Below are 12,458 nucleotides of genomic sequence, written 5' to 3'. Positions count from 1 at the left end.
CAATTTTGGCGAAAGACAGCTGATTTTTGAGTTTCATTCCCAGATTGTCAAATATGGTGATAAAATGACTAAAATAAAGCAGATACCTGAAAGTACAAACACTGACACAGGAGAGGAAGTAAACTCTGAACCAAAGAGACTCAGTTAGAAGCCACAAAAGTGCTGAGAGCTGTACACACAGACACTTTTAAAAACTTGTTTCTCTCTGCTCTCAAGAGACATGAGATGTTAGACATTGGTTGAGTCTCACAACACAGCTGTTCTGAGGGGCAGAAAAGGGGGTTGGCACAGTCAGCGAAACATCACTGCAGCCTGCCTGGAGGCTGGTCGGGCTCGCTTTGGCCCCACTCCAGAGAAGGTCTATCTCAGGCGTGACTCGGCACAACTCAGTGCATTATATGTGGTAATAGAAATGCAAATCAGTGTGGCACACTATGATTTAGCGCGACCAATAGAAAAACCTATTTTTCTCCAGAATGGCAAGCCAACTCTCATTCCCAAGTCATCAAATACTGATGTTTTGTTGGGCTTCTGATTTAAGTTCACAACTGGAGGGTTGATGGACGGCTGAAACAAACACAGGACTTTTAGCCAGGAGACTGAGGTTAGTGAAACCAAAATGTTATTTAAAGTTTTACACTATATAATATTGCATGTGTCATGTAACTTTCTTTTTGGGACTTGCTTAACTGATGTCACGTGCCATACATGAGGTACTTATCTTAACCCAAAATGAAATCTTTTCCTAAATCTATCCAAGAAATTTTTGTGCCTAAACCTGCCCAAACTGCACCTGTTTAACAGCATTACCTACATGTTAAAAGGGCTTTCTGCCCCCCTCTGCTAACGGGTACCTTGAGATGCCAAAAGGCAAGACAAAGCAATGTGGTAGTCAATGAGCTGGGAAAGAGAATGTACTGGAATTGCTTGTAGCAGTTTTAAAGTTGTGGCATGGGAACTTATGTGACACGCAAGCAGAAACAGGCGCAAAAAGGCGTAGTCTTCTGTGTTATTGCTAATTAAGCCATCTGCAAATCTGTCCTCTACTGTAAAGTGTCATTAAACAGATCTACAGATTTTGGTACCCTGTGATGCACCTAAGTGGGTGGAAAGGTGCAGTGGGTGTGTGTGATTGGCAATTCGGCAATCTGTTGCAATTGTGGTCAAGAGATCATGCATGAGTGGGATGTGTTTGCCATCTGCCTGCTTGGACCAGACTTTATTTACCAGAAATGACCTGCAAAATCACAAAAATCACTTTTACATATATCATGGCCACTTCTTTCATGTTTATCATATAAAGACATATGTGAAAGCATAGAGAAATTACAATTTGTATGCCCAACTTAAGTATGTTATTAAAAATGCTGCTAAATTTCAAAGTAACATTTAAACAAATTTTTAATGTTCATTTTGCATAAATGAACTACTCAGAGTGAGTAAACAGCAAAACAGTTGAATGAGTGACATGCAGAGGATTTTGCACCTTATACTGAATCTGCAACTTGATTAATCTCCTGATGTCCTTCTCCAGCTGGCCATAATAGTACTTAATGCGTCCGATGTTTAAGTTGTGGGAATATTATCTTTAGTTACCTGATGCTGTATAGAACACTGCCATCTTGGAAAATCCGTAGCAGCTTGTTATCAGTGGTGACCTCGTGGAAATTGGCTCCTTTCTCATTTGCAAAGAATAAATCAGGTTTCCAGATAGAGTCCAACATGGATGGATCCAGATCAAGGGAATCATCTGGGTATTCGCTGTACGCCAGGCGAGGGTCATTCCATTTTTGCCGTAGAAATACATTGAGCCTGTAGTCCTGTGGAAGAAGTAGTTAATGGAAAATATATCATCAGAGAAGTTAATAGTATAGGTGGAAAACTTAGAAGTGGATCATTCTGCTGTGGTGATTTGAGAAGTTTCTGGGAATGTTCTGTCACTGGTCACTACTGGAGTCAATTCTGACAGTGATGTAAGCTGATCACAGCTGTTGTACTCTAGGAAACTACTATGATGAACTTTTAAAAGTCCCCTTTCTTAGATTTGATTAGATTCTTTGAGGGATTCTGGACAATGTAATTGATTTTTGTTAATGTATTTTATTTGATAAAGGTATATTTCAATTACATTTTAAACACTTGAAAAATATTCCTTTAAGGCACATTTTGAACCAATAAAAAATGTGATTATTTTGCAAACTACAGACAGTCGTGTGATTAATTGCAATTAATTGACAGCACTGATTTTAATTCAATAATTTATTTGCATCCAAGCTGCAGCAATGCTATGATTTATAGTAACAGACTAATATAAATAAGTTAGCTAAACTGTGAAATTACACATCTAAATGAGCCTGTTAGCTAACATTATGTAATATAATCTACCATTACAGTTTTGGCATGGTGTTCGGTGGATTAAACACAGCAAGGCACCAGACAAATGAGATTATAACCATTACAGCAATGAAATGTATGTCTTTGTCATGTTGTAGCTAAGAGTCAGTTTGTAGCCTACAAATACACAAATGATAATCAGAGGTTTGTAAATGTCTCATTTGAATATGTGATATTCTCCTAACATGAGCTATTAGCTACTGTTAATCATTGCAGCTGCCAGATTGAAAAAAAAAAGAAGAGAGAAAGAAGATTCTGACACAGATTCTGATAACAATATTTATTTAACCTAAACTCAGCATTTCCAAGCAACACTTCACCTGCAACTTTTTAATTTATTTTTTTCAATTTGATGCACTATGAGCTGATAATCATCTTTGGATATCATCTTTGGAGTTGAAGACTATGAGCAAACAAACGAACGGTGTGCTATTCTCTGAAGTGTTCTTCCATTTGGTAGCGGCACCTTCATCGAAGGTCATACAGCGTAGATATGCTGGGTTATAGTGTAGGCAGGCATTTTATTAATAACTGGTGTACTTGAAAAATGTTTCTGTAAATAAAAGTAATGTTTGTGTATCTCACAGTCCTAATGATCTTTCACTCACTCTTGATGAAACGCCTCCGAATCACCATATTCATCAAGTTTTCCCAAAGTAACTAATTGAACAAGATGTGTACTGTTTGTTCAGCCACTGCAGCCATGTGCTGCTGGTGAACAGAGGGTTGGCAATGTAAGCCAGGCCAAGGACAAGTTCTGAACGCAATCACTGCAGCCTGCAGCCAGCATACATGAGTAATTAAATTAGAATTCTAATCTGCGCAATTAATTCAGAATTCATCTTTGGGCATCGCAGATCGTTCCTTTTCTTGCTTGTTCACATCATGTATCAGAATGAAACGCATGCCTCACTAGTGCATACAATGACATCATTAGTGTTGTCATTCTCTGGGCTGACCTGACTGGAGGCCTGACCCTCTGGGCCTCCCTCACATGCTCTTAAACAGTTCACTGCTGTATTGTGCTGACCCAGCAGCTACGACACTGTAAATGCGGAGTTTAGGACGGACATTTCTCCCTGAACCCCCTCGTCCTCTCTTTCTCTCATACCCCTTTTCATTCACTTTCTCAATTTTTCATTTTAATTGCAGAGTGGACAGTTCATTATCAGCATGTCAGTGACCCATTGGTCTCTGAAGGTTGCACTGCTATGCTCCAGGAAACACAGAAATGAGGGAACAGCTTCAGCACGGACTGGATTAGCCAAGAAGTTGGTGGGAAAGAAAGAGGATGGAGTGTTTCAAGATGTCTTTATAATTCATGCAGAGATGCAACTAAAACACACTCCAAAATCCTGTCTAGAATGAATACAGTGGGTGTTTTTAAGTATATTCAGTTGCCTCTTTAACATAAAGACAAAACATTAAAATCTCTGAGGTCTTCTTACCATTGTGGTTTCTGTGATGGACCCAAAGCTGTTGATGAAAATATTACAGGTGACATTCACAGGTGGACCTGAGGGAAGAGAAAACAGGACAAATTTACACACTTTTACACTCAGATGGGATTCGTGACATCTCACTGCTGTCCACATTAAAAATACCAATTATATTGTCACACGGGTAACTTGTCACACTGGTTATGTCTCACACCAGAGGGGGCTATCTAAAAAATCTTACTGTTGCATGTGCAACTTACTGCTCTGAAGTGCATTCACTCTTGATATGCAGTGTCTCTGTAATCTTAGGTGGGAACAATTCTGTTTTTTTGTTTGTTTTTTTACCATTAAAGTGAAAAACTGCACTATTTATCTAATAAAATTTTGATTTTGACATCCAACATGATGCTAAGAACAGTGAGGCAGGCAAAGCTAAAAAAATATGAATAATATTCAGAACATTTGTCAAAATAAATCAGACTTTTAACTGCAAAAAATGAATATGGAAAGTCTCTGCTTTTATACGTGTTCTTATTTGTTCAAAAATATGTAACAATTTACCCCACATAGTGTAACTTTTTACCTGGTGAAGGGGCAACTTGTCAAAAAAGCACATTCTGAACTTAACCATTTATAACTCTAAATTCAAGTTAGAAGTAAAAATATAAATATTATACATTTGTGTCCAAGAAAATATTGTTTAATAATGAGTGAGATGTGCTGAGACTGAAAAATTGAAGTGTGAGTAAATAGTGTGACAAGATGCCCCATTCTCCTGTGGTTTTATGAGATTTACAGCAGTCTCTTTTATTTTTCATCCTCACACAATCATTGTGACTGACTTGCTACAATGCAAGTCATGCCAGCTTCAGTTCTGCTGCTGAAGAGTCTGCTCTTTCAAAGCACCAGGAAAGAGTTTGTGTTTTTTTTCAGGCCTGTCACTTCAACTATAATTACAGTCCAAAAAAAAATCTCATTTACTGAGACCAACTTCAAAATGTTTGAAGCTTGAAGTCTAAGGAAATGGCAGATAATGTTGGCATGGCATGATGAAATTAAGAGCAAGGAAGGTCACAGAGATATGTCTGAGAAAACTGTCAATGTGCAACCCTTTAAATTATGTCTGTGTGCTTCTACTTTGCAATAGAAAATACCTTCAGTGAAAAACATAATCAGAATTAAGTTTCAATCAAAACTTATTTGCAAAATTTTCAATGACCTTGTATTTTCCTACAACATTCGCTCATTAGAAACTACAGCATGACTTACATTATTAATGGCTGTGTTTAGGCACTAAAAGCACTTGGCTAAGGTTAGGTAAGATTTTGGTCCTGGCTTAATACTGTTAAAGTCAATAATGACATGAAGTACAACATAGGATGTATCATTATTATTTAACCAAAACCATCCAACCTTGAACTTCAACTACAGTGTCTTTTTTGTGGAGATGTGGTAAATAAATCCATTGTGATAACCGCAACACTGCATGTCCTCTCTAGTTATTTATCCATTTTTTCATCTTGAAAAAAGTTTTTGACTTGTCAGCCAACCAGAGGCTGTGTTTCTGAGAGCACTGATATTTTAATAGATCCTTCAAAATAAAATTTGTGGTGATGATGGTAGAGCTGAACCACACGGTAGGCATCATATGACTGTGGTATTGTGGTAATGCTGTTTTTGTCACAGCCCTACCCACAGGCAGAAAGTTTTGAGGCAAAGATAGATAGATAGAAGATACTGCATGAGATGAAACAGGCATGCTGGTTTTCAACACATGACAGGAAGTCAGTTTTTGTAGATTGGCTCATTGATTTTGTCCTCTCATAACCGTGGTCAGCAAATAGAGCAACAGTGGCTGCAACACACAGCTCATGGAGACAATTAAGGTACATAAAATATAAAAACATAGACATGATACAGATAATTATGATTCGGTCACACTTTCTACGGATATAATTATGGTTACCTATCAGATATAAATGCCCATAAATCCACTTAGAAATTATAGAAAAAAGTGCTCCTTATAAGTCCAGAACTTGCCTGAGAATCTGACAGAACAACATACAAATATACACATGAGAATGGTCATCTGTTTAGCTTTCACAGCACAGATCCACTGGTCTTTGTTTGTTTTCTAGTGCTTGTGCTTCCTACTGGATTTTCTTGAGGGCTGCTATGATGGTCTGCCTTGGCATGCATTGTACCTTTGAAGTTGGGTCTGATGCGGGCATCATATCCTGACGTTTTCCCCATGAGCTTGTCCAGGAAGTCAGAAGGCGACAGCTGTGGTCCTGCCCTGCCGGGGGGCTTTATCTCCTCCTTACAGGAGCTCAGTCTGACATTACCCAGGGAGCGAAGGAGAGCGGGAACAAATACAAAGAGAAAGAAAAGAGAGAAGATTTGGGAAACAGCAGAGGAGGGGTGTGTGTATGTATGAGAGGTAGCAGTGGGGGTGGTTGAAAAAATAATGAGAATCCAACAGAATGAGAAGCCAACAGCTATCACCAAGTCAGTCATCAGCAGAAAATACCCAGCGGTGGAAGGGGAAATGAGGGTGAAAAATGATGACTGAACAGTTTGGCTCAGCTGGCGACTAAAAGCTTATCTATTTCACATCATGTCTGAGACTTGTGGTTGTTAGGCCCTAACTACAAAGAAGCAAAACAGACACAGAGGTAAACTTGTCCCTCTCCTGTGCTTCCCACCGCTCGTGGTTTAGCAGGGGTAAAGCTTGACAGATTGATGGCTCAATTGTAATGCTATGAATGTCACACCGGGGAGAGGAAGAGTTGATACAAGCTCCAGTGAGGCTCAGACAGCCACTGACAGGAATAACCAACAGGCCCAAGTGAAAGTTAAGAGAGTAACAGAGAGAGAAAAAGCAAAGAAAGACAGGAGGGAACATATAAGAAAAGAAGGAAGACACTCTTTAACCTTGGTTCATAATGGATTTGATTTCTTACCGGCCTCTGCTGGAGCACAGCTGATTGCACCCCATGCTTTTGATACAATTGTTAACAGTTCATGATCTGTCATGATCTGAAAGTCTGGAGTACAGATGGCGGGTTCAATCCCCTCTGAGGCACAGCTTTGCTGATGCATGAGTGTGTGTAGCAAGTCACTGATCCACCAATCTCACGGCCTCTTAGCTGTATTTAGAGTCACACAAAGTGCATCGTCAGGGGCTGCAGGATCGAGGAATTTGCGGAGGGTATTTTTAGGAATTCAAGAGTAAAGCTGAGATGATCCTCAGAGATCCTCCACGTGTAACAATGTTAGTCTACAATCAAGAATTGTTTGAAATTTAAGCTAGTTAGTGACGGCTATCATTTTGACAACTTCACTGTGTTATAATTATGAACCTTAAATGGTGAAATGTGCTGTTGCATCTCAGGGCCAACCAGCTAATCACACAGTATTAGCCATGTGTGAATGGGGCAATGCCATGGGATATAATTAGTGGTTTTGATTCTACCATCTGAGCCAAGACCTCCACTTCCCTGTACTCTTAGTCAGGCTGAGTATTTCTCTACAGAATACATTAACAACAGTTCTTTTAAGAGGGTTTAGATCATTGTAGCTGTTCCTTGTTTGTTCTCACATAGATTGCTTACTGACACACCTACATTTGAATTGTCCTTGCTCACTCATGATTTGTCAGTACTTCCCATTTTTCAGATGGGAAGCTGCATGTTGTCAATACCTTGGTGTTCTGAATTGACAGGCTCTGTCCTTCGATGCCTGAATTTGAATGAATGTAGCCATCTGTATAAGTCAATGCAGGGATACCGAAGAGATAAGTATTGTGTTGGCAAGGCTGCGGATTGCATCAAGGCATCTCTAATTTATTTAAGTGACTCATTTCCATGTGTTTAGTTTTTCACGGCACAAAACAAACAATGTCTACATCATTAGTGCCTCCAAAATGCATATCATGATTGCAAAAAATATTTGTTGTTTCTTGAATTGTCACCACTATTGTATGAACAGCTCTTCTTTCATGTCTCCAGAGGCCAGAGGCATTATGCTTTTAGGGTCTTTTGAACGCAATATCTGAAGAATGCCTTGAGGTTATTTGTTCAAACTTGACATAGATGATAACTTGGACTCAAGGATGAACTGATTATATATTGGTGGTCAAAGGTCACTGTAACCCCAGAAAACATGTTTTTGGCCATAACTCAGTCACACTAATAAAAACAAAATCAGTCAAAATGTTGGTAATTACAAAGGAGTTACATCCAAATATACTTTTCGGGGCGCTTGGCAAGAGCTGCACTCTATTTAAACTAATACAAAAATTACCCTACTTCTCACTTGATCTATATCAGATATTCATAATCAGTTTGTAGTCTGTAATGCCAAACTTGAGACTTCAAAACAGCCATAGATTTGTTCATACAAATACTGAACACCTCCACTCTTGGGGACTCAAATTTTTTTTATTAGATATTTGACTGAGTTGTACTTCTAATAGATACCTGATGTTGATCTTTCGCTTGTGATACATTTTTTTATTGGCATGAGGGACAATGTAAGTTGACAGCTTGTCTACAGTATACTTCTGTGAATCCAGTATTCTTGTTACTGTATTGATCCCCTTTTACAGTACCTTCAGTCTAACTGTTTAGCATTGAATATTTTTCTGATTTGTAATCTCTATCTTTATCCACTGTTACTGTCTTTACAGTTTGAACCTTTTTATTGGAAGCATTTTTAGCCTGCTGCTTAGCCATGCACACAGAGTGAGGACAGAAGAATTTGTCACTGTAAAGTACCAAATTTAATTGCAAACCATCTAATAGTTCCCATCCCTGAAGCCACACCAGTAGTACTGTAAAATGAATACAAGCACCCAGCACCATTGTTGATTTTCCCACTGGAGCTGTGCACATATCTCAGTCTTTCTCACATTATAAAGCTCAACTCTCGCTAGTCTCCTGACTCCACTCCACTGCTTCTGGCTAAAGTCCACCCTGTAGTGTTGCTGATTTTACAGTATATTGGTACCCCTTTCATCCATCTCTCTCTCTCTCTCACACACAAACACACAGTTAGAGACTCACACAGGTACACAGGGAGATGGATTTATGGTCTGACTTGCAGTAAGCCATTGATAAAAAACAGTCTGTCTTGGGTTGTTCTTGTTTTACGGATATAAACAAAACAATAAAATATCCTGTTAGGTCTCAAGTGTGATTTTCTCTGACAGGTGGTCACAAGCTTTCCGAGACAAATGATTGTGACAATAAACCGTTTTCAAGAATGGGTCTCACACAACTGTATGTTCCAGCAGAGATTTGTGAGTGTATTTTTTCACTACTGTCAAAGATCTCAGTCATACCAAGACATAGCAAGTACAACACATAAGCCGAGGTTAATTTCTCACCCTTACACTGTGTATACATAAGTCAGTATGTGAAGTCATAAGTACTAACCAACTCATACACTTCTACAGCAAATGCTTGTGAAATGCATCCTGAATAAAGAGGCATCAGTATTAAACTGAGATTGTTTCATAACCAGTGAAAAACTCCTTGTGGTACATTTGACTGCTCCTTATATCATGAAGCACTTTTCTGTGACTGCGACAATGTGCTGGTATCAGGAGAGATTCACTTCAACAACATCTAATCTATGCTTTTTGTAGGTCTTAGCTGTCAGTGCTGAACAAAAAAAAAAAAAAAAAGAAGCTAAAATTGAAAGTCAAATGGACTCATGGATTTGGAGAATTGTTGCACCCCTATCAGATAGGGTCTTAAAATGTATTGAAGAACATTTCCATTTAAGCTATTTTCATTGTTTCTATGACTGCAGTTACCCTGGTTTTGATCATATTTGGGATATAGTGTTTACATGGAACATGAGAGACGTGGTAATTGTTGCATCTTGATCTTTCATCATCTTAACCACTCTGTTCTGTACCAGTACAATGTTCAGGAACCAGGACAAGGTGTGTCCCAATATCCTGCTTTCTACTGGAGTACTCAAAGTAGTATATCCAAATTTCTCAAAACCTAGATATGGCCTCAACCATGGCCATATGGCCAAACCAGGATATGATGTTTGCATGTGCAAAACATAACCAGGATAATCTAAACACCAGATCATAACCAGGATACTTGTGTACATGTAAATGCAGTGTACAGAGTCCTGGTGAAAAAACAAAATCACTACATCTGCAGCATTTCCTTTTTTGTGGCTCTAGATAGATTAGTGATGCTCAAGTTTGCATTAATCTCTGTTTATAGCATTCACATCATAAATGAAACATCCTTTGTCTTTACATTCTTTATTTGGGTGCACATTCATATTTGTGATGGCTGTTTGAGGATGACTTGGTAATTCTCTGGCATTAGTAAATTCTAATCATTGACACAAATTCATGAAGTTCAATAACAACTGGCATTATTATTATCTGGCACATCTTGGAGTGGCCCAGTGCCAGTAGGCAATGCATCCTTTCTACATCCTGACCAGGTTGACACATCCTACAATTCCCTACACCTGAACAAAAGTGGCCTGTTTATAGCTCTTGCCATGGTGAAGACAGCACATTCAGATGCTATAAAGATAATTATAATTATAATTATTATAATTATAATTATAATTATAATTAAATTGCAATTAAGTTACACACGATCTACCACATAATGAACAAAGAGAATTACACATGCAGAGACTCATGCTACATCCACACTACTACATTTTTATTTTAAAGTGCATACCTTTCCACCAAGTGTCCACACTTCTCTTGTGTTTTAAACTCAAACAGAGACATTTGGAAATGCTGCTGGCCCCATTTCAGGGTTGTGTTTTAGTCTGGACAGCAGGTCTTTTGGAAACGCTGATGCTTTTAACCATGTGTGCTTCCTGATTGGGTCTTGTCAATCACAACGTGACACACCATACCCCTTGCAGATGCTGTGAGGTTGGCTGTTGCTTGATTGCTTCAGTTTTAATGCTCTTTTATTTACCTTTAGTTTTAATGCTCTTTTAAAGGCTCATGTCTCTTGTTGTCTAGTTTGTAACTAACCTTCATCTTCCTTTTAATCAGATCAGATCACAATTAGAGAAGCCACTGATGCTGGTGTTTTACTAAAAAAAACAACATTCATCCATTCTGTGGTGAAGTTGAACAGCTGACCAACAACCAATCTTCCGTCTGACATCACACTTGGAATTACTGAGTCTGATTGAGGCTGCTTTGAGCAGCTGACAGCAGCTGTGTCGACACCACAATGCAGCTAACAGAGCTAATGGATAATGTCTATGTCTTGTGTATGTGCATGGTCATGTGATTTAGGCGTGTTAGTATGGACAGAGATTATTCCTGAAATGATACCAAAACGCCCATGTGGATGAGGATTGGGCAGAGATAAGAAACTTGGAATAGCATATATCAGAGGTTTCTATTTTTCAAAGCAGCATTTCTTATTATAGGAACTTTAAGAACAACAGCAAACACTTTTTTTGGGTGAATAAGGGCTATTTTTCTTGCATAATACTGTTCAGAGAGTAATCATTGTTTAAGTAAACCCTTTATGGTGAGGTCTATGGTTGAACTTCTCACCCTGAGCTGTGGGAGGAGTAATGGGTCTCTTCCTTCCCTCTGGGCCTCCATCACCCCTCCATCATCCCTCCATCATCCCTCATTTCTAACTCAACTCCTTATGTATGTATATGTAGTTTCATCATTGCTTTAATGTGGTTATATTATTTCACAGAGAGGGTGAAAGAAGAAACAGTTCAAGCCTGTTTATGAGCATTTCAAAAGATTTTGATCTTTCAGTTTCTTGTACAAACACATCTCAAAATTCCACTCCAGATTGGGTTGATGTTTGAAGGTTTAAAATGCAGTAATGAGAAAGAAAAGGAGGGCTACCAATTGATGTCTGTAGTGGCAAACAATAAACTGTTTTTATGCAATATTATTTGGATGTTAAGTCCTTTGAGGTTAATGTACTGTACAACAGTCACTCTAAAAATGATATCTACACTTTCTAGGTGACTATTAAACTACAAGTGTAACTGCAAGTGGCTCCTGAGAACTCTTCAAAGCTAAGTGATGTGGTTCTTTGTCTGAATGATTCAATTATTAAGATGCTCTTTGCTGACATTTAATGAGCCTGACCTTTTGCTTCCCTTTCTGTCCCTTTCATTCGAGCATCTGTGCCAGACTGCTGTCGAGAATACGTAACAACTCTTTTCTTTCTTTCCATTATAGAGCAAGTTTTAGCCGTCACGCTCTTGTCAGTAAGTGACTTTATTTGGCTTTGAAAGCAGAGCTGAATCAAAGCTGAAACACAGTTGTATGCACACACTTTTAAGTACCAGAAAACGGAGGTGGTTATAAAAATGTGGACTTCAAACAGCTGCTCAGAAATGATTTAGAGTCTTTATTTGAAATGTCAGTACGCCAGCCAGAACTACAGTACATCTTTTTTGTGTTCATTAACTTTTCATTTGTCTTTCTGAAATGAAGCCAAAATAAACATGGTTTTAATCTTGGCACACCTACCAGATATAGACCTGCTAAGTGATCACACACACTTAAATATGCAGTGCAGTGTTTCTAGTCTGGATGGAGTTCTTATGGCAGGTGTTTCTCATCCTGTGCTCACA

The 12,458-nt window shown here is 38.6% G+C and overlaps 1 protein-coding gene across 1 annotated transcript in view; it reads right to left on the bottom strand.

The window, feature by feature from the left end:
• The window catches only part of glra4a (glycine receptor, alpha 4a), a 72,226-nt gene that overhangs the window by 22,950 nt on the left and 36,818 nt on the right, over positions 1-12,458 (bottom strand). Inside the window, exons 2-4 of the mRNA XM_084719554.1 lie at positions 6,038-6,168; positions 3,843-3,910; positions 1,597-1,820 (exon numbers count right to left, since the gene is read on the bottom strand). Coding sequence (XP_084575680.1) covers positions 1,597-1,820; positions 3,843-3,910; positions 6,038-6,168 — 423 coding nt within the window. The remainder of the gene's footprint in view (positions 1-1,596; positions 1,821-3,842; positions 3,911-6,037; positions 6,169-12,458) is intronic.

Source organism: Lutjanus erythropterus, chromosome 5 (genome assembly GCF_056507025.1).
Source record: "Lutjanus erythropterus isolate fLutEry1 chromosome 5, fLutEry1.hap2, whole genome shotgun sequence".
Lineage (NCBI taxonomy): Eukaryota > Metazoa > Chordata > Actinopteri > Lutjaniformes > Lutjanidae > Lutjanus > Lutjanus erythropterus.
The sequence above is the reverse complement of the archived record's forward strand: the minus strand, read 5'-3'. Positions and strand labels throughout refer to the sequence as shown.